The following is a 22,038-nucleotide window of genomic DNA, read 5'->3' as shown; positions in this document are numbered from 1 at the left end:
TTTAAATTTACGAAGTCATTCTTTGGCACAACAAATTATTTGTTTATAAGTTGCAGCTACACCCCCTAAAGATTTTAAAAACAGTAATTCGCCACTATTTTTTCCAGCAACTGGCGGAAGATATTAGAAGATATAGCCGATATAGCAATTTAATTTCAACAGCTGATCTTAATCCTAGTATAGGTCAAAGGTCATGCATCATTGAAAATATAATATTTAACAATAATATTGCCTGTTGAGGAACACTCATCGAACACTATACCACGACATTCATCATTTGAGCACATAATTTTCTTATTCTAATAATATCTGTCTGCTAGAGCGAGAATTGAGAATTTGTCGATCACAATCGGCAAACTGTATATGTTTCAATCTGTCACGTAGTAAGTGTTGTGGATTATATTATCACGGATTTTGAAGTATCTTCTTTGGTAGATACTATGAATGTACTTAATTTGAAGGAATTCTCTGACCTTTAACAAATTGCATTCAAGTTCAACTTGCAAAATATGAAAAATTAAGTTGTAAATGACTTAACATTTGATAAGATAATTTGGGAAAACTGAGATATAGATAAATTATGGGCAGTGTTAAATGAAAAGAAAATCATGAAATCACAAGCAATTGAATTATTTTTAAGCGATTGTGCTATTAATGCCTGCATAAATAATTCTTCAAATCTGATATCCGAATTCTAAAGATGGAAACAGATATTTATTGTAGACCTAGGTATTAAGAACAAACACTTGTTTTTAAATGCGCTTGTAGATTTTTTCTGTTTAAGCTTAAATAAAAAAAGTAAGTATGATGAAAGAGTAAGAAACTAGCTTTGACAAGTCTTACTAAATCAAGCAGCTGTATAAAATTTTGGAAATACATTAACAAATTTTATTGCAAAGTGAATAATGCTAATTATGATATTAACCTAGCTGATTTTTCAAAATTATTTTAGTTACTGCTTCAAACAAACAACATGAAAACACCTTTAACTCAAATGACTTTACCGACACAGATTAACAAATAGTTACTGATATGTCTTTTTCGGTATAGGAAATTTGCAAAACGATCTCGTGTTTAAATAAACATAAAAGCTGTGATATGGGGGTATCTGGCCGATTTCTGTATTGATCCGAAGGAATCCATTGCTCCATATGTTGTTAAAATATTTAAAACAATTTGTGATAAAGGAGTTTAACCAGAGGCGTTGAGCGAGGGGACATTGCTTTTGTTCCCATCTATGAAATGCATGGAATCTTATTATCTAAACTACAGAGGAATAACTCTTTTCAACTGTGGTAGCTAAGATATCAATAATTAGTACAGTCCGGTACAAGATGTAAAAAGATACAAGATGGTCAAGGCTACGGTGTTAATTCAAATGCCAAATATTTTAGAAAGGATAAATCACTTATTCTAACATTTTTGATATTTTGCTTAGACTCAAACAAGGGGAACCACTCTCGCCACTGTTGTTTATTTTGTAGATGCTCCTTTAAGTCTGTATGGTTCCGAAGTCTAGGGGACTTATGATTATATTGATACGATTAGTTGACTAAATCCACGTTAATTTTTATAAAAAAGTTCTTGGGGTTCGTTCTTAAGCATCAAGTGCTGCTGTCTTTGGAGAGCTAAATCGATTTCCGCTTTCTATTAATTTGCAAAGATAGTGCTCTTAAATATTGGTTAGATATAACGAAATCACTTATCTCAATCATATAGAGCTGCGTGATTTGTTAAATGACAACAACAAAGTAACCTGGGCATCAGAGAATAAATGTTTATTAGATAATTTAGGGTATAGCTATTTATGGAATACAAACAACATTGATACAAATTATATGGAATATATGTTTAAACAAAGGTTACGTCACATGTTTAAACAAAGATTACGTAACAAATATGTACAAGCTTGGAATGAAACTGTAGCAAATAAATCTAGTTATCCTACTAAAGACAATTTAAAACTCTATTTGTGTACGAAACAAACTTAGATTTTGTTAAATATGACATTCATAGAAAAAATGTCTCGTCTAAGATTATGCTAACATTCTCTTGAAATCGAAAGTGGAAGATATTCTAGTACTGATAGAAACCTTAGAATATGTAAAATGTGTTCTCAAAATGTTGAATCTGAATACCATTTCTTGCTATGTTGCCCCACGTATAGTGAACTCAATCAAAAATATATATAATTAATAGTTCCTTTGCATGTTTGAATAACTTTTGTAGAATAGAGAAAATAAGAATCCCTTTAAGAAAGCCCAACGCGACAAAATTGATTTTTTTATGCGTTTATTTAAGGTCGCCGCCGGAAAGCCCATATGGGCGACCGTTCACTAAAGTTGGGTCATTCTAGAGCGTCCCGCCGAGATTTTTCGTCGATTTTTTTCCAGCTTTATTGGTGGAGGAAGAACCCAGGTGCCCCTCCGGGCATTATTTCAGGCACGAGCGGGCACCTGGGTAGAACCACCGACCTTCCGTAAGCCAGTGAGGATCGAACCCTCAGTGGTGAGGGACCTGTGATCTCAAGTCAGCGACTTTAACCACTCGGCCACGGAGGCCCCTGACAAAATTGAAAATGTTGCAGGCTCGGTTTTTTTTACCTTGTTCATGGACTGTACTGTAAAGTGCAAACTACCTTTCACGGTTCCTAGCGCCGTCTTAAGCAGAATTCAACATTTTAACATGAAAAAGATGAAATTTTGGGTTCATATCGCGGTAATCATGAAACCTTCGATGTAACTCTTTCGTGCCATTCCTCCATGAAAAGCGACGTATGGTCCCAAATTAAAAAAAAAGGTTGTGTCCAAAATCAGAAAACGATGGGCGGAACTTAAAAAAAATGAACTCTTGATTCATTTTGGCATTTTAACTCTGAATTGGGAATTTCATACTATTGTACTTATGTGAAATAGAGTAAGTCGAAATCCCTCAACTAGACTGTTCCCTTTTTCTTGTAATGTAATTAGAATATCTGATAACAATAAAGTAATGACTGTATCACACTAACAATGTTATTTTGCAGACAATTTCAGTCCGTAGATTTTTAGAGACTTATGAATGCCTGTATTCTGAAATGGTTTCCTCCCTTCAAATTCCCAATCTTCAAAATATTTCTCACGTAAGATTTCCATACATGCCCTTTCAAAGATTTTCTTTGAAAAATTGGATGAACCTTCTACTTTAATATACACCGGACCGATTTCAAAATTACGAACCATATCAATTGCAAAGTAAATTATCTTTGTCCCATATCCACGTTGTCTGTATTTCGGAGTCACTCCTAAAGAAATGAAGTGAAAAGCTTCCTTAGTTTGAAAATGGCCAAAGAAATCCGCATTCCGGTCACAATCAGCCAAGCAGCGAACGAAGTCTTGATACGCTTGGTATTGAATACCTTCAATATCACATCTGTCATCAAATCGGATGATTTCGATGGTTAGAAAGGCTATTGGATCATCATCTTCATCATGCAAGAGCATTAGAGAAAGACCGCTGTTCATATCTTTCTTCCATTGCTCTTCTACCTCGCCCGTCCACTTCAATCCAACACATTTACTCATTGGTTCCTGTGTAATGAAATATTCTCGTGCCATTCTTAAAGCAATGTCTTCATTGGCCTTAGTAACTAAGACAAACTTGACTCCCGGTTCTTTGAATTTGCTTGACGACTTATCAAATGCCTGAAATGAAAATTTAAATAATAATAAAAAAATCAGTCTAACATCGTTCGCTCAAACTCGGAAGGCCTGTGCTTTGTTCAAGAGATCGGTAATTTGAGCCAACCGAGGTTGAACTAGGGTCATGTACTATATCATATTATACGTGAATGTGTTCCAGCTTACCGAGGTCGAATGATAAATACGTCAACATAATTGTTTGTCGATTACGTTATTTCTTCTTAATATAAAGAATTACTGTCAAAAAAAAATACCATTGTTTTCAAAATGAGTATTAAAGGTAAACTGTGCTAATATATATTCATGCATATTGTAATTGGTTGCGTTCGACATTTCCTAACTTGTTGAACAATGTCAAAAATATATTTATATGTTTATGGGATAAATTTACCTAAATCAAAAAATCATTTTACAGCAGAATATATATGTAGTCAATTATTTAGATTACCTCATACATGTATCAGTCTATAAATAGATATAATCAACAACACGGTGACAATACACGTTACATAAATCACTGCAAAGGCCCACTTTGAATATTTACTGGGTAAACGTCATTTATTGACTTTTGCCGATTTAACTTATTTCGCAAGGGATATTCTTTGTATCTTTAATTTATACGCAAATAAAAATATTATCATAACAAACAAATCGGTTACAACCCCTCTAATTTTGTATCAATTAACCTTAATTGCCTTTATCACGATCACGAGGTTCTAAAGACATGTGACGCCGAATGCCACTAATTAAGAAGTAATTAAGAACATGTCGATCCGCAACTCTTGCCGTCTTTCTTTTGTTCGACTGAAAAGGTGTGATTTCACTATATTTCTGCCAAAGGAACCATAGATAAGGTCCGAGAGTTCGAGCGATCGGTGGTCGACCGATCTGAGGTAGAACAATACATATTTTACAGAATTATTTCCGGGACTGGGCCATGAGTTCAAGCGACGGGGGTATTCGAGCGATTGATCCGAGTTGAAGCGAAGTTTTAATTTATCTTGCTTGCATATTGCATGTGAAACTTCAAACAAATACACAACTATGTTACTTTTACAGTCAAAAATATAGCAGGCAAGATCAACAATACATTCCAACAAGGCTGAAATAACTATTCAAACAAAATTCACAACTATGTTGCCTGCTTTATATATTTGTTTCTTCTTTTTCTCCATGCCAATTTATCTCAGATTTTGAGTCTAATTGCCATTTGTCTTCCCCCGAAAGAATGATTCAGAAATCAAGCGGAGTATACCACCGGTCAATTGTGGAAAAATTAGTAAGTTCTGTTGAAACAAATTGATCAGTCAGTGGGAAATGAAATAATTTCTATAGAACAGAATACTGAGATCCATTTAAATGAGCATAAGACAGATTTTTGCAAGTGTTTTGCCGAATGTTTATTAATATCCTTTTGTATTTGTGCACATTGGCAATAATTAGATTTCAAGTGAACAGCGGGATGTTTTCGACAAGAAAAAAAAACTAATATAGAAAAACAATCGAAAAGGAAAAACGTTAGCACTTAAGAACACCCAACATGCGAAATTTTATAATCAAAGAACGCCCAAAATGGCAAAATTGAAATTGTTGCAAGTCCTGTTTTTATTGATTCTGTCCATTATGTAAGCCCCTTCTCTCCTCTTTCCACAGGTTTGACCAGAATTCACGTTAAAAATAAAAATAGCAGTCACTTTATGTTTACAAATGTTATTGCAAGTACAAATGGTCAACAAGACAGAGCAACGAGCACGGATTATAACCTACGCAATAAATTGAGGCAAGCAACGGAACTAAAATGAGGCAACAATGTTAAACACAAATGTTACACTCGAAATACATTGTATAAAGAGTACATTGAAGGTTCGAATACTTTATTTAAGTGGTGTATAATGATATTGATTTCAAATCCCTAACAATAATAGAATTAAATAACAAAATGCACTAACCTTTTGTATCTGGTCCTCAGATAAATCTTTCAAACTAAAACTTCCAGCCATGGCTTACTGACAAGAAAGATTCACAAACATAAAATGATCTAAATATCACGTGTTGTTATTACATTTACTTCGTTTGCAGATACAAAAATATTACTAGTCTCATGTTTTGTTTACAGATGTAATATGATGATTTGGTATAATAAATGGCCATAAAATAATTCAAATAGAATAAAGTACCTTCTTTACATCTGGAAAGAAGCGGTGGTTGCGATGTTTGGATTTTTTAAAACTCGGAGAAGGGTTTCCGACATTCTGTACATGTTTTAAACATGTCCGCCAAAGAACTGACTGCCTATTTTTGATATTCTACCGTAATATGTATAAACAAGTAGTGAAATCGTAAAAATAGAAAAATAAAAACCTTAAAGAAATCTTATTTAACGGCATTATTGAAAAGAAAATGTCCTTGACTACAGTCGTATGGGCAAAGAGATGTCATCGCTTCTTATCACCGGCCTAAGCAAATTGTGGCAATCACCGATAGAAAAAAAATTAACATAAAAGACTTAACATAAAATCACTTATTACAACCAATGAAAACAATGAGTAAATTCAAATAAAATGACTGGGCGGACCATCTGTAAAGCAATGGATTTAAACCGGCAATTAAGTACATTAGTACTTCTACATTACACTGCGGGTTTGTCGTAAGAAAGGTCGAGCATAAACTAGGATTAATTTTTAATTCTCTTACAAGCTTTATTTTGCTACATTGTTGTTATTGTTTGTTACTTGTTGATAAATATAACTGTTCTGTATGTTAAAACGTCAAATTATCCAGTTATATCTATGTATAAAAAATAACGTTTGAATCAGCTACAAAAAGACAAAAAGAAAACAAAAAACAGAGATATTTACATTTGTCAGATAAATCGTTAGTTTTATCTGTTGAATTAGTTTTCTACAATGATATTGTATGATTTTATCAACCTGGCAATTACATACTGATTATACGGTCAATGCATACAATATATTAATCTTCGATAAATTTCCGGAAAATCCGTGAGATGTACACAGTAAGAGGTGATTTAATTGAAGTAGTTATGCTGAGCGTTATGTATAGGTTAATGTTTATTCGTACGTATTCACCAAATTAAATTGGTCAGGCGCGCTGCAGTCAAATGGTTGAATGCCAACATAAAGAAATGTACTTTATTTTGATCCTTCAATATAGTTGCACGAGCACATTACGAATACACTTCTTAAGTCGTTCCTTGAAATTCTAAAACACAAAAGAGTAGTTATTCTTTTGTAAGCCAATTTCACTACAATATACAAAAGGGTTTTTATTTTTCAATAAAGGGAGCAAAACATAGATCAGGAGAATATGGTGGCCACCTTTACGTGTATAAATAACATAGATGATAAGGATCTTATACCGGCTACCAGTATAGACCGGAATATCTAGCTCGAGGGTAACTATTTATGGCGGTAACGAGGCTCTCATTTACTCGAAAGCTAGATATTCCCGTATTGTATAACATGAAGGTAAGATAGTTACATGTTTCGCGCATAGTATCTCTACCAGAGACTTCACAGCAGCAACGTGTTTTAAGGTGATTTTCAGTATTATGTCTGTCCAAACAGTTTCTGCCTTTGTCAGATTGGGTGCCATGTCTCTGAGAGACTCAACTGAGGTTTTAGGCATGATAGGACAAGAAATACTTATCTGAGGTTTGTGTACTATTTCATGTAAATCTGAAACAAACACTTGTGTGCAAGTGTTATGTTAAGATACTGTCCTAACCCTGTTTTTCATTAATAATTATCGTGCAAAATGACCCCAAAATGAAAAGTGTCGCAATGCTAATCACTCAAATCGGGCTAAGAATTGCAGTAACTTTTGATGATTTTCAATTTAATTCTGTGTATATTTCTTACTTACTAGTAGGGGAGAGGGTTTTTTTTTTAGAGAGGGCTCCTTTAACCTTCTGAATCAGATATAAAAGGTGTGTTTCGTTACACTTTTGATTCAAAAATGGGCATGCACTTCGCTAATGTATCTCTAGCAAACAACCATTCGTCAATTCATTTAAGGTACAACACTGATCAATATTAGAATCTGTACCTATGTACTTTTCACTTTTCAATATTACAATCTTCACCTAAGATATTGCATCTTATGACATATCTATCTATATATCTATCAATCGTGTGATATTTTCCATTTGTATATTGCTTAATATCAGAGTCCGCTTCTTTATATAGTGTGTATTCAACCTAATTTTTCACACTGTAATAAAATTATCATTCATCTTAGCATCATGTATCACTATGTTGATGGCATTGAATTTTTAAGGAGAATTAACCGCTAAATCATTAATAATAAAACTATACATTTCATAGTAGTAATAATAATTAATATAGTCACCTTTAGTATTTTTGCATACATAAGCACGGAATTTGAACAGTACATTCATAATGTAAGCAATGATTATTTGTTACAATGAAAACAGGATTTTCCCATGATATCCTAATCATATCGTCTCCGATTTCTAATTAAAAACTATTATTTTGTCGGCTTTATACATAGTTCATATCATTCAACATATCTCTTCTTTGCTGATGGTACTGTTTCTTGAATTCCATGGCATAGCCACGTGAACCAATTGTAGACCCTGTCTATAAAGTGCGACCTACCATTTTTTTACAAACGACCTCGGGGATTCGCTTCCTTTCTTTTGAAAAATTGGAACGTCCCCGTTACTAGAGGTCGTAAGCCATTCGTACTGCTATGAAAATTATCAATGACAAAGTAATGCTTTACCACATCACAGGTTCTGTGACGCTCCTCTTTCTCGTTATCCCTATCGGACGTCACTAGTGTACAGACTTATATCTACATCTCGACGCGGACAGGGTATACTAGTCTTACACCAGCTATCTAGCTTTGAGAGTAGCAGTTTGCGGTGGTAACGAGACTTGAGTTTCCGCTAAACAGTTACCCGAGAGCAAGATATTCCAGTCTGTGACGACAGGTGATGTTTGATTCTTTTTCTTGCATAAATGCATACTATAGTTGTATTTCAAAAAGAAATTATAAAAACTAATATTCTCGTTTAGCACAAAAAAAATGATTTAAGTCAACGTTCTAAGTTAATAAATTTGATGGTGTCGTTTTTCTTGATGAAATTTTTTATACGATGTCATTCGCTTGATAATTTGATAGTTGAATGAATGTCACCAATCTATAAAATTTACAGCGAATATTTGGTTTATACAGAATTTATTTTAGTTCGATTGTGTAGGAAGCTATTAGCTTATAAACACACTTTCGAATCCGTTCCTGGAACCAACCAGTACTGAGCAATGAGTGTAAAGTTTCTTGCTCAAGGAAACAACGACTTGCCCCTGTCAGGGTTTGAACCCATGCGGCTAGCGATCATAAGATTACTAGTCCGAAGCGTTAACCACTCGGCCATGCCGCCACTCAGCGAATATTTCTGAATCTGTTTCGTCATTTTAAACATAAATTGTTCATAAGACGAAAAATATATTATACACAATAATGTTATTATATACATGTTAAAATCATTCGGTCAACTAGTGTCTTGTAATAATGGTATTCCGTACATTCTAGGGAAAAGTTATCGTCGTGTGATTACAATGTTGTTCCCTCTGTTGTTGAATATAATCTATCTTTACCAAATATAACTAATAGCATTAAAAGTATTGGGATTTTAAACTTTCGTCTAATTGTTCAGAGCAAAAGCTTCATGAAAGTCAATTTTGATTGTATTTAAAAGACTGAAAACTCTTGAAGACATTCTTATTAATTGTACGATAATAAGGTCTTTTGACAATAACGCGAATTGTTCATCCAGATTATATAAAAGTAGATGTACACATTGCTATTTATTAAATATATATTTATGAATACTAATATCTCTGATAAGAATTATAATGTTATTTATGATTGTATCATAGTTTGGGGACCTTTCTGTTGAAAACGTGCCAGAATTAAATCGTATACATATACATGCACAGTGCGTGAACTGGAGTGCAGGTATTAGTTACCCTCACTCCAGAGCATGCTCATTGATTGGCTCATTTTTGCCGGGGTTTACTTATTGTGACTGACTGCAGAGAAAGGGAAAGCGACAGAAATTTCATATTCAGATGCTCGTTCATTGGTTATTTTTCTGGGGTTTCATATTGTAACAGGGAACGTGTTTTTATGTTTGACTATGATACAAAAGAGAAAAGCATCAAAACACTCGGCATTCTGATTTATACTCGGGGGCTACGCCCCCTCGTACAAATCAGATAGCCTCGTGTTTCGATGCTCTTTCTATTACTAATTGTGATTGGTCTACGAAAAATGTCTATATTTTGTAAAATTTATTTTAAAAAATGTACTAGAATGGTATCAATGCAAAAGGGATTGCACAAACACCCACAATAAATATTTAATTACCTAATGCTTTACCATCAAACTACTAATATATGTATGTATAATATATATTGCAACAACACAATAATAACATTTTACAACAGTTTTAATTGTAATCTATACTTTGCACAATACCAATACAATGTCATTCAGAAAGTAAAGACGTTTGATTTAATAAAACAAAAACACTTCCGTATATTGAACTAAGTGACGTTCGATTACCGAAATGTGGCAGACAACGTTGTACGGACGTTGCGTCTTTCGAAGACTAAATGTCGGACGCTATGTATTAAAAGCGACAGATTGTATAAGGCATTATTTGATGTAACTCGTGTGACTGGTTCAGTCTTTGGAACTAGCTCTGTGAAATCTTGTACAACATATTCTTGATTCATTGTGGCAGTGTATTTTTACTCTGAACTGAACTTTGAACTACAATTTTCATACAATGAACTATTATAAGATTTTAATTCTGAGAAAGAGAAAATGCAGAATCCCTAAAGAACGCCGAAAACGCCAGGGATACTGCATATTAATTCATATTTCGTCAATGTATTAATTCCTATGTAAGTGTTAAGTTTTGTTCAGATGCTTTTTTTGTTAAATCATATGTTAATTCCTTCTTCTAAATTTCAAGTTCATAGCACCTTACTGCAGACAGTTCATTCTTAATTGCCATCGATTTTCTTTATTTTTAAGTTTTAACAGCGAAGCAGTTCTCTATATAAAGTAATAAACGTGGTCTTTAAATATCATTGCAACTTTAGAAAACTTTTATTTTGGGTAATTATTATATTTAAATTATACCGTATAATTGATTGTTCATACAAAAACCTTGTTAAACTGGAAGCGGACGTGACGTCAACAATTGGTCTTTAAGAGCTTGGTATTGAATACCTTCAATATCATATCTGTCATCAAATCGGATGAGTTCGATGGTTAGAAAGGCTATTGGATCATCATCTTTATCATGCACGAACATTTGAGAAAGGCCAGTGTTCATACCTTTCTTCCAATATTCTTCAACCTCTTTTGTCCACTTCATTCCAAGACATTTATTCATTGGTTCCTGTGTAATAAAATATTCTTAAAGCAATGTCTTCATTTGCCTTAGTAATTAAGACAAACTTGACTCCTGATTCTTTAAATTTGCTTGACGATTTATCAAATGCCTGAAATGAAAGTTTAAACAATATACACAACTATCTTGCTTGTATATTGTATGTCAAAGGTCTTAAACATAAATTCAAACAAAATAAACAACTAAGTTACTTACTTTTTACAGTCAAAAATATAACAGGCAAGATCACTAATACAGTTCAAAAGCCTGAAGAAAAAAAATCAAACACAATTCTCAACTATGTTGCCTGCTTTATATATTTGTTTGTTGTTTTTTTCCATGCCAATTAATCTCAGATTTTGAGTCTAGTGGCCATTTGTCTTTCCCCAAAAAGAATGATCCGGAAATCATGCCGAATATACCACCAGTCACTTGCAGAGAAATAAGTAAGTTCTGCTGAAACAAATTGATCAACGAGAAGTGAAAAGGTTTCGATAGAACAGAAAATTAAGATTTGAATAAGTAAAGAAAAACGGAACACCCAAAATGGCAAAAATTTAAAAAAAAACCGCCAAAATAGCAAAATTGCAGGCCCTTTTTGATTGAATTAGTTCATGGTGTAGGTAAGTGCAAGCTGTCCTTCTCGCCTATGACCACCGGTTTAAGCAGAATTTACGTTAAAAATGAAAATAGCAGTCACATATCCGTTTACAAATGTTGTTGCAAGTACAAATGATCAACAAGACAGTGCAACGTACACGAAACAAAGCCTACGTAAAATCTCGAAGCAAGCAACGGAACCAGAATTAGGTAACAACGTTTAACCCAAATTTTACACTAATTACCTGAAAGAAAGAAAAATAAAGAGTAAAATCAAGGTTCGTATATTGATATGGATTTGAAGCTATAACATTAATAGATTCGAAAGACAAAATGCACTTACATTTTTTATTTGTTCCTCAGATAAATCTTTCAAACTAAAGCTTTCAGCCATGGCTTACTGACATGAAAGATTCCGAAACATGCTTTGTTTTGAATTTTACGCGCTGTTGTTACATATATTTCATTTACAAATACAAAAAAGATAACTAGTCTCGTATTTCGTTTACAGATGCAACAGGATGATTAAGTATCATTTCTGTCAATAAATTAATTGTAAACGCCCTAACATCTTCACATCTGGTAAATAGCAGGAACTGTGATGTTCGGATTGTCAAATATCAAAGAAATGTCCCAGACAATTTGTGCATGACTTTGACATGTCCGCCATAGCAATTAGTCCTTATTTTGTTATTCTAGTGCAATAAACAAGTAGTACATAGTAAAAATAGAAAGAATAAAAACCTTCAAGAAAGCCAATTTTAACGGCATGATTGAAAAGAAAATGTTGCAGGATTGATTGAGCCTGTCCATGAACGACAGCCATATGCGCAAGTAAATGTCCATGCTCCTTAGCACCGGCCTAGGCAAATTGTGGCAACCACAGATAGACAAAAGGTAAGAATAAAAAATGTCGAGTTTCATGGGCTGAACACTTTTGTATAACCAAAGACCTTTTTACATTGAAAACCAGACATAAAATAACTCGTGATAACCGATAAAAAACGAGTATATTAAGAATAAAATGACTGGGGCCTACTGGGGTGTGATATAACCGACATTATCTGTATAGGGTATTCGTAACTCTCCTTAAAGGTTATAGGTGACTAACTGCGTCCTTGACATTGATTTAAGGAATCCAAACTACATATGTTCGTTCTATGTTCGTTAATTTGTCTTGTTATCCCCCACCGATGGAATCGGGAGAGGGATATAGTTTTGGCGTTGTCCGTCCGTCCATCCGTCCATCCGTCCTTCCGTCCGTGCGTCCGTCCGAATTTCGTTTCCGGAGTAGTTCTGTGCAACTACTGGCTGGAATTCAACGAAACTCGTCCTTCCGTCCGTGCGTCCTTCCGTCCATCCGTCCGTTCGAATTTCGTTTCCGGAGTAGTTCTCTGCAACTATTGGCTGGAATTCAACGAAACTCTATGGGAATCATAAATATCAAGAGGAGATGCGCATATCGTCGGCTTGTTCCTGTCCGACCCTTTAACTCAGAGTTATGGCCCTTGATTAGTTATGTAGTATGTATTTGGAGTAAAAATTGTTTCCGGAGTAGTTCTCTGCAACTACTGGCTGGAATTCAACGAAACTTTATGGGAAACATCAATATCAAGAGGAGATGCGCATATCGTCGGCTTGTTCCGGTCCGACCCTTTAACTCATAGTTATGGCCTTTGATTAGTTATGCAGTATGTATATAGAGTAAAAATCGTTTCCGGAGTAGTTCTCTGCAACTTCTGGCTGGAATTCAACGAAACTTTATGGAAATCATCAATACCAAGAGGAGACGCGCATATCGTCGGCTTGTTCCGGTCAGACACTTTACCTCAGAGTTATGGCCCTTGATTAGTTATGCAGTATGCATATGGAGTAAAATCGTTACCATGCTACTTCACTGCAACTACTGGCTGGAATTCAACGAAACTTTATGGGCACCTTAAATACCAAGAGGAGATGCGCATATCGTCGGCTTGTTCCGGTCAGACACTTTAACTCAGAGTCATGGCCTTGATTAGTTATGCTATTAATATGCATATGGAGTAAAAATCGTTTCCGGAGTTGTTCTCTGCAATTACTGGCTGGAATTCAACGAAACTTTGTGGGAATCATCAATATCAAGAGGAGATCGCATATCGTCGGCTTGTTCCGGTCAGACACTTTAACTCAGAGTTATGACCCTTGATTAGTTATGCAGTATCCATATAGGAAAATATTTGTTTCCTCGCTACTTCTCTGATTCTACTGGCTGGAATTCAATGAAACTTTATGGGATACTAAGAGGAGATGTGCATATAGTCGCCTTGTTCCCGGTCAGATACTTATAACTCAGATTTATGGCCCTTGATTAGTTGTGTAGTATGCATGCATACATACATTGGCATTTCCAGATTTTACTATTTAACACAAAATTATGGCTCTGTTATTGCCCTGAATATTTATCAAGTTCAAAGAATATTACTGTTTATGCCATGATTAATATATGAATAAAGCCTTATGTCTTCAGTTGTTGTGTTAATAATAACCAGTACTCGGCGGGGGATATAAATTCAACGAATTTGCTTGTTGAACTGTGTTATCATAAAAAATAAAACACTTACAGAAAACTTTCTAAATGCTTTGGCCTGTGTCAAATTGCATTTATTCGCACAAAACATTTTAAATTGAATGTTATAAAGCTAAATCTATTACGTATTATAAACATGAACTTTAAGAATATATCAGTATAAGCATTATGACAAATTTATTAAAATTCTGGACATATGTTGTGAAGCAAATGTAATAGCAATATTTTTTTCGTAATTAAAACACAGTTAATATCTAGTTTATATCTAGTTTACAATCGATCAATTTTAAAGTAGCAACAGTCGTGGTAGTTTATGGAGTGCATCAATATTTATGTTTACAATCAAATGAAAATACAAATGTATTGAAATGTGTAAAATTCTGAAAATTGTAAATCCTCGAGAGCTATGATAACAAACAAATTTCAGTTGAAATTGCAGTTGTTTTCTATTCATGCCATATTAATAAAAGAATTTAATTGCTATAGCTTAATTGCTCAAGCACCGTCTTGAGTGATATTTAATTCTTAACACTAAAATATGGGGGGGGAGATTAACAAACAAAAGCGACGTTCACCAACGGCTGACAAGGCCACCGATAAGGCACCCAGCACAACAACGTACAAAACATAGAAAAGGGGCTCAAGGACCTGGCAGGTAGAGACCCAACAATTACTGGCAGTAATTAACAATTAACTAGAAACGTCGTGGGCAATTTCATTAGAACATAAAAAGGTGGATAAAGGTTGAAATCAATTATTCCAAGGGAACAATAAGATAAAGAAACAACAATATTGTTACAACTGCCACACGACAATTATAACCTACACTTGTCAGTAAAGGGGGATCACTCGAAAGGTATGATAACACAAGATTAGAGATGAAATTCGTAGATTCTTTTTGTGTTCTCTTTGGGGCTAGACGAACTTTTCACTCGGGGGACCTATTATAAATAAAACCAAACAAATAATGGTAGCGAAATTTCAGACCCTGATGCTGTGAATTGCAAATGCCGAAAGTAGTCCGCTTTTTTGAAGCGGTTACGTCCTTTCATATGTACATTAACGCCGAAAAATTAAGGGGAGATCACTGCGTAAAGATTGTCAGCAATCTCCTACGCAGTGATCTCCCCTTATCAGTACAGAGATCTCTGCCATCACAAACATTGAAATATCAATATTTGGATATTTATATTTTTTATCTTTTTAATTCATTTTTCATTATTTTGTATACTTTTGATAATGTTTTGATAGAATATAACGGACGCAGGTACAAAAAGTTAAAAATGAATCAGAAAGAGAAAAATGACGTTAGATTTTCTATGTAACGGTCGATATTAACATGTGAATTTCGACGTTACGCCATGTGACTTTCATCATCATGTGACGTCTGTGAAGGCAGTGATTACAATTCTGCCAAGGGAGGTAATCACTGTGAGGAGTTTGGATTGTCAGATGACAGGCGCATTAATTTTCGTAACGAAAAATTAGTTCCCGATTGGTCGAAGATTTCTAATATTGTGTTATTCTTATAGATATACATGCTTATATTCAGCTCCATGATTATTTACTTCAGTGTTAAGCAACAGGTTTACCGTGAACAAAATACATCGAAATTAATAAGGGTTACAAACTCTAATTAAGAATAATATGGTATTCTTCAGGCTGTTATCTTATAACTCCCCGTAGTCGAGGGATTTACACGCTCGCTTTACAAGCGAGAGGTCCGGAGTTCAAAGCCCAGTTCAGCCTACTCACGTCTTGTTTTGTTTTTTGTTGTTGTTGTTTTTTTGTTTTTTTGTTTTTTTTTTGTTTGTTTGTTTTTTTAATTGATTAAGCCAAATAAACATTGAATTGAATATCAGTGTTGCAATTAGTCTTATAGCAACTATAGTTATAACACTGGAAACAGAATTTGGTGACACTTTACAAAAAAATTGGTTAATAGTCTTACAACCTTCACCTTTCTGACATTCTGAGACCCAAACAAATTCAGCGCCGTCTGTGCTTTGATTTATGTCCTTAACAGGTACTTGTTGTTAATCATTATCTTTCATCATTGACCATTTATGTATTTTGGTGCTGTATTTAGGCATTTTGATTAGTATAGCCAGAAATTGTTGTTCTGTATTTATTTAAATTATCAAGACGTATGTTAATATTCTATAACATCAATGCATACACTTTTTGCTAAGGAATGTCAAAAGTTGCTATGGAATTCACTAGTTGCTATAGAAAGGCATTGGCTGCTGTGAAAAAAATGTTTGCAAAAGGGAATTTTCTTGAAAATCATTGGTTGCTATGGAAAACGAATAAAACGATATATGTAAATTAATGTCGTGAGTATATTTCTATAAAATTCAATACGTTTAGATAATATATTTAAATATAAAACGCAATCGATTCAAAGTACATCATTACAGACTTTTTTTCAAAAGAATAACGATGTGTCTTTTTAATTGATACATTTTCATATATCATATTTGTAATGGATTGATATCTTCAGAATAATTAGAGTTCCTCTTTAATAATTATAATCAAAGGACTGCAAGCTCTGTGGTATTTTCTGATCTTTGCAATATAAATCGTTATGTATATCTGTATGTATTTTCCTGTATAATTTTATTTTTACATACTATAATTCATCTTACAGGGCACCGAGATGCAGCGACTGCGTTTAGATTTTTTACTATAACAGTTTGAGTTTGATACATACGGAATTTTGCATGACTCGAGTTGCACCAAAAAATAATTTATGTTCATTTTTAATGACAGCCACACTTTCTACTTGAATATACTGGCTACTTCCTTAAAAAGACACTTAAACAAAATAGTTGTCTCGACCGGGATTGAACCCTAGACCTCTCGCACCCTAAACGAGCGCTCCACGGGCCAGTTATACGAAGAAAGCCTGAATAAATCAAATGATTCTAAATTTAGAATTTCCATTTCGGGTTTGAAATCCTTCTTAATTTCGAGGTATTTTGTTAACGATAAACCTGTTGTTTAACACTGCTGTAAATAATTTAGCGAACATCTTCTCGCCAAAACAGTCCGACATGTATATAATCCACTATTCGACAGTTAGATTTATTTGTGTACTACGCTGTGAAGTATTCGGTAATCGACATAGCTAAAAATATCATTTTCATTGATTAAAATTACATTCATCCGCGTAATCTGTGATTGTGCATTTATTGACAATTCTATAAGCAAAAGTAAACGTTGAATGCGTTGTAATTTGTTGGATACTTGTAACAAAATAAAAATATTTCTTTCTTTTACATCGCTAGTTTTAAGCTTTTTTGAGAACTACTTGTTGTTAGGTTTGTCGTGAAATTTTGTGCTAGACATTGAATGTCAGCATTGTTTTTCCTGATCTGCGATCAGAAAATACAAAAAGTGTTCTGCACTTCAAAATCACATAAGGGTAATTCTCCTACTGAATTATTGCTATTAATTATTACATTTCATAAAAAAGAATGTTATTAAAAACTGATTTTTATACATTAAATCTTATAGTTAACCAGTCGGTAACCCAGGCTATGAATTTCTACTACATTTCTATTTAGGGCAAGGCTTTTTTGCCCTACGCAAATTGTGCATGCGCGAAAAAATACTACTTCCGGTCAATTTTTCATAGTAACGGATCGCGTCGTAAAAAGGTCTATTTACTGCATTAAATGTAGTTCATATGGAATGTGTACTGTAAGTTCTGACGAAGACATTCAATGTAGTAAATATATACGGAATGTGTACCGCGGGTTCCGACGATGTTATTCAATGTAATATATACGGAATGTGTACGTGGAGATTAACACTGTAATGATGTCAGTTTACTACTTGTATTGTATTGTTTGGTACTTTACTTTTGAACTTTTCTAAACTAGACGTAACCTGCGTACCTTTATACTTGCTAGACATGAGGCTTCAGGCATGAAATATAGATAACCTTTAAGTGTTTAAAATAGTTTTACATATTAACTATGAAAATAAATATACAATCATTATTATAGTATTTATACCAAAAGTATACTCATAATTTACGTAAGTTGGATAACAGTTTCTCGAAACATCCGTACTATGTTTTGTCATGAATGGCTGGGTCATGTGATTTAACGGTAGAGCGACTTCATCATGGCGTTATGTCAATTCAACATTTAACATGAAAATATGCAATAAAATTAAGAATTTAGTAACAGCGGCAGATGTACTGCAGATATTGACATAGACAAAACACAGAATTTCAATCACGTTGCATTCAACTGGAATATATGTCATTAGAGATGTAAAAAAGCAAAATGAAACTGCTTTATATATTTTAACAAACTTAAAGTCAGGTTTTAAGTGGTCTGGTAAAGTTTGTTTGGATTGAAATGCTGAAATGCGTAATAATTATTTTTTTTCTCGGAATATGATGTGATGCGAAGAAAAATGCCTTTTAGAAGGACATGCACCATTGGTTAAAGCATTTAACTAATTTAACTCCCTTTCGGTTCTCCGCTCCCAATGTTTGCCGTATCCCTGCATGGTGCCCCGACATAACGTTTCGTGATTGAGGGACAAAGCTTCTTTAGGTTATATAGGTTGTTGCCTATAATCTATTCCAGGAAAGGATTTTGTTTAGTTGCAACTTCTTGATACCCTTTTAAACATTTTATTGCACTGAATACACGACCCAAAATTATTTTTCACACCTCTTATCAGTTTAAAACCTCTCATCATCAATTGATTTATGTACGTGTATCATTTTGTATCCATACGCATGTGATGTGTAAACACGTTTAAAAGTTTTAAAACATCGTGAAAATTTAAACCAGTTTGCACCAGTTGAATCATGGCCGACACTGATAGTTTAAAATGTTTAACGATGGAACAGATACAAGAAGTATGTAGACTTAATATTACTGGACTTCTTTATATTAATATTTATGTAATATCTTGTGTTCACCTTATGCTTATTAGTTTTAAAACATTTGTTTTTATGTCTTGAGTGTGTTTGTTTAACCTTTAAGATAAATAAGTGTGTTCCCTACTTTGAACTTGCAATAAACCATTCGAATTTTAAGAGATTTCAGTGTCAAAAAAATCAAAATGATCGAGCTACCAACAGCACGGGTGTGCATGCTAGCCATGCTCTATACTTGTGGCAAATGCTAATTTCAGTTTCAGCAATGAGACGTTTTAGCAAACTACACAGTCATGGTACACAGTTATGCCGCAACGAATGACAACAAAGGCGATAATGATAGTTCATGTTTTATGTATCATTTGTTACCTTATCATACAACTTACATGTGTTAGTTTTACAGTATAATAATTATATACCACTTATTAGTTTCAAAGTTAAATATACACCACTTACTAGTTTCTCAGTTTAATATATGCCACTTATTAGTTTCAAAGTTAAATATACACCACTAACTAGTTTCTCAGTTTAATATATGCCACTTATTAGTTTCAAAGTTAAATATACACCACTTACTAGTTTCTCAGTTTAATATATGCCACTTATTAGTTTCAAAGTTAAATATACACCACTTACTAGTTTCTCAGTTTAATATATACCACTTATAAGTTTCAAAGCTAAATATACACCACTTACTAGTTTCTCAGTTTAATATATGCCACTTATTAGTTTCAAAGTTAAATATACACCACTTACTAGTTTCTCAGTTTAATATATGCCACTTATTAGTTTCAAAGTTAAATATACACCACTTACTAGTTTCTCAGTTTAATATATGCCACTTATTAGTTTCAAAGTTAAATATACACCACTTACTAGTATCACAGTTTAATATATACCACTTATCAGTTTCAAAGATAAATATACACCACTTACTAGTTTCTCAGTTTAATATATGCCACTTATTAGTTTCAAAGTTAAATATACACCACTTACTAGTTTCTCAGTTTAATATATGCCACTTATTAGTTTCAAAGTAAAATATACACCACTAACTAGTTTCTCAGTTTAATATATGCCACTTATTAGTTTCAAAGTTAAATATTTAATATATACGACTTACTAGTGTCTCAGTTTAATCAAAGTTATTTATACACTTATTTGCTTTACAATTTTCTCAGTTTAATATATACCACCTGTCACTTTCTTAGTTTTAGTTTCTCATTTAACATACTAGTATTCGTTTTTCATGTGAACATTAAATCAAAGTGAAAACTTTTCAGTGAAAACTCAAACAAATTTACAGCAGTATAAAGGTTATCTAGCGGTCACATATTACCATAAATATAAATGTCAACGTTTCGGCTCTTCCCGTCATACTCCGGTAGTTATGGGTAACCAAAGAGGTGTTCCGAATGCATCAAGTTGTCAATCGGAATATCTCGACTATCATCAACAATAACCTCGGACTAACTATGGATTGAAAGTAGTTCTGTCACGTGGTTTTAGATGTAAACAAAAACTGAAGGTGTAATCATTTATAATGCATAACTAATGTATGTATTTCACATCCAAAGGAAAATTAAGTATATTTCTATAAAACTATGATTGAAAATATGTTTGACAATCATAATCAATTAAAAAATGCATTTTGTACCTCCGGTTTCTACAACCATAAGCAATTAATTCATAAGTGTATATTATATAATTTAATTTTATTTATATATTATTCCATAATTATTTCATAGCAAAAAATGATAATATAACATTAATCGATCAATAAATCAATAAATAAATGAATCAATCAATCAATCAGTCAATCAATGAAATAAGATAAAATCATAGGCATTTGACAACACTTAAATGATTTACTAGTACTTTACACTAGACAACAATAAAGCGCATATGATAATGTACACAGATATAAACGTGAACGAAACATAAACGATCTACTTTGAAAAAACTAATTTTTGTGCATTTTTTTCTTCAATTATTTCTTTTTTTCAGGCTTTTGATAAAACATTGAACAATTTTAAAGAGCCGGGAGTCAGACTGGTCCTTATAACAGAAAAATATGAAGAGGTCGCTTTGAAGTTTGCACGAGAACATTATATAGCTCAGGAACCAATGAACAAGGGTTTTGGAGTGACGTGGACAGATGACGTTGAAGCGTTCTTCAAGAGTGCTTTTAAGCTTAGACTGTCTCTGATGTTTTTGAATGAGAGGGATGATGATCCAATTGCGTTTCGTGTCACTAGGATAGCTCGGTATGACGATAAATCTGATATTGACGACATCAAAGACCAGCCTCTTAAAGAACTATTTCGCTGTATGGATTACTGTGAACAGAAGACAGATTTCTTTGGCCATTTTCAAACTAAGGAGGCTTTTCATTTTATCGCTCTGGCAGTTGCCCCGAAATACAAACAACTTGGTTACGGGACAAAGATAGTTAACGTAGCAATTGATATGATCCGTCATTTTGGTTTCGATCCTGTGTATATTAAAGTTGAGGGTTCCTCGAATTTTTCACAGAAAATATTTGAAAAGTCAGGTATGGAAATGTTATTCGAGCTGTTCTTTGATGATTGGGAAGTTAAAGGAAGGAAAATAATTCAGAATACGGGCATTCACAAGTCTGTTAGAATGTATGGCATGAAATTGTCAACAGCATAACCGTGTAACGAAGGTTGATGTAATAGCGATACAATGTTCTAAAACAAAGCATAATGCAACTAACTCCAATGAACATTTTGATTTTATTACTGGACAATATACATTTACATGCAAGGAATCGATAATCTCATTCTGAGCGCTCATGTTCCTTTATATA

At 33.5% G+C, this 22,038-nt stretch overlaps 2 protein-coding genes across 2 annotated transcripts; one reads left to right on the top strand and one right to left on the bottom strand.

The window, feature by feature from the left end:
- Positions 1–2,938: 2,938 nt before the first annotated feature.
- On the bottom strand, positions 2,939–5,754 carry LOC132752474 (uncharacterized). The gene is made up of 2 exons (XM_060742800.1): positions 5,630–5,754; positions 2,939–3,683 (listed from the first exon to the last, which is right to left on the bottom strand). Exons 1-2 carry the CDS (start codon positions 5,678–5,680, stop codon positions 3,015–3,017), a joined length of 720 nt encoding a protein of 239 aa, XP_060598783.1. The 5' UTR covers positions 5,681–5,754; the 3' UTR covers positions 2,939–3,014.
- Positions 5,755–19,050: 13,296 nt separating this feature from the next.
- LOC132752472 (uncharacterized) lies at positions 19,051–22,029 on the top strand. The gene is made up of 2 exons (XM_060742798.1): positions 19,051–19,184; positions 21,213–22,029. Exons 1-2 carry the CDS (start codon positions 19,134–19,136, stop codon positions 21,879–21,881), a joined length of 720 nt encoding a protein of 239 aa, XP_060598781.1. The 5' UTR covers positions 19,051–19,133; the 3' UTR covers positions 21,882–22,029.
- The last annotated feature ends 9 nt before the right edge of the window (positions 22,030–22,038 follow it).

This window comes from Ruditapes philippinarum, unplaced genomic scaffold (genome assembly GCF_026571515.1).
Source record: "Ruditapes philippinarum isolate M1 unplaced genomic scaffold, ASM2657151v2 ctg5032_1_1_1_1, whole genome shotgun sequence".
Lineage (NCBI taxonomy): Eukaryota > Metazoa > Mollusca > Bivalvia > Venerida > Veneridae > Ruditapes > Ruditapes philippinarum.
This window is presented reverse-complemented; position numbering and strand designations above follow the sequence as displayed.

Coding starts and splice junctions, on each gene's coding strand:
- LOC132752474 (XM_060742800.1), bottom strand. CDS start 5,680: ATGGCTGGAAGTTTTAGTTTGAAAGATTTATCTGAGGACCAGATACAA. Junction 3,684..5,629: donor CTGAGGACCAGATACAAAAG/GTTAGTGCATTT, acceptor TTTTCATTTCAG/GCATTTGATAAGTCGTCAAG.
- LOC132752472 (XM_060742798.1), top strand. CDS start 19,134: ATGGCCGACACTGATAGTTTAAAATGTTTAACGATGGAACAGATACAA. Junction 19,185..21,212: donor CGATGGAACAGATACAAGAA/GTATGTAGACTT, acceptor TCTTTTTTTCAG/GCTTTTGATAAAACATTGAA.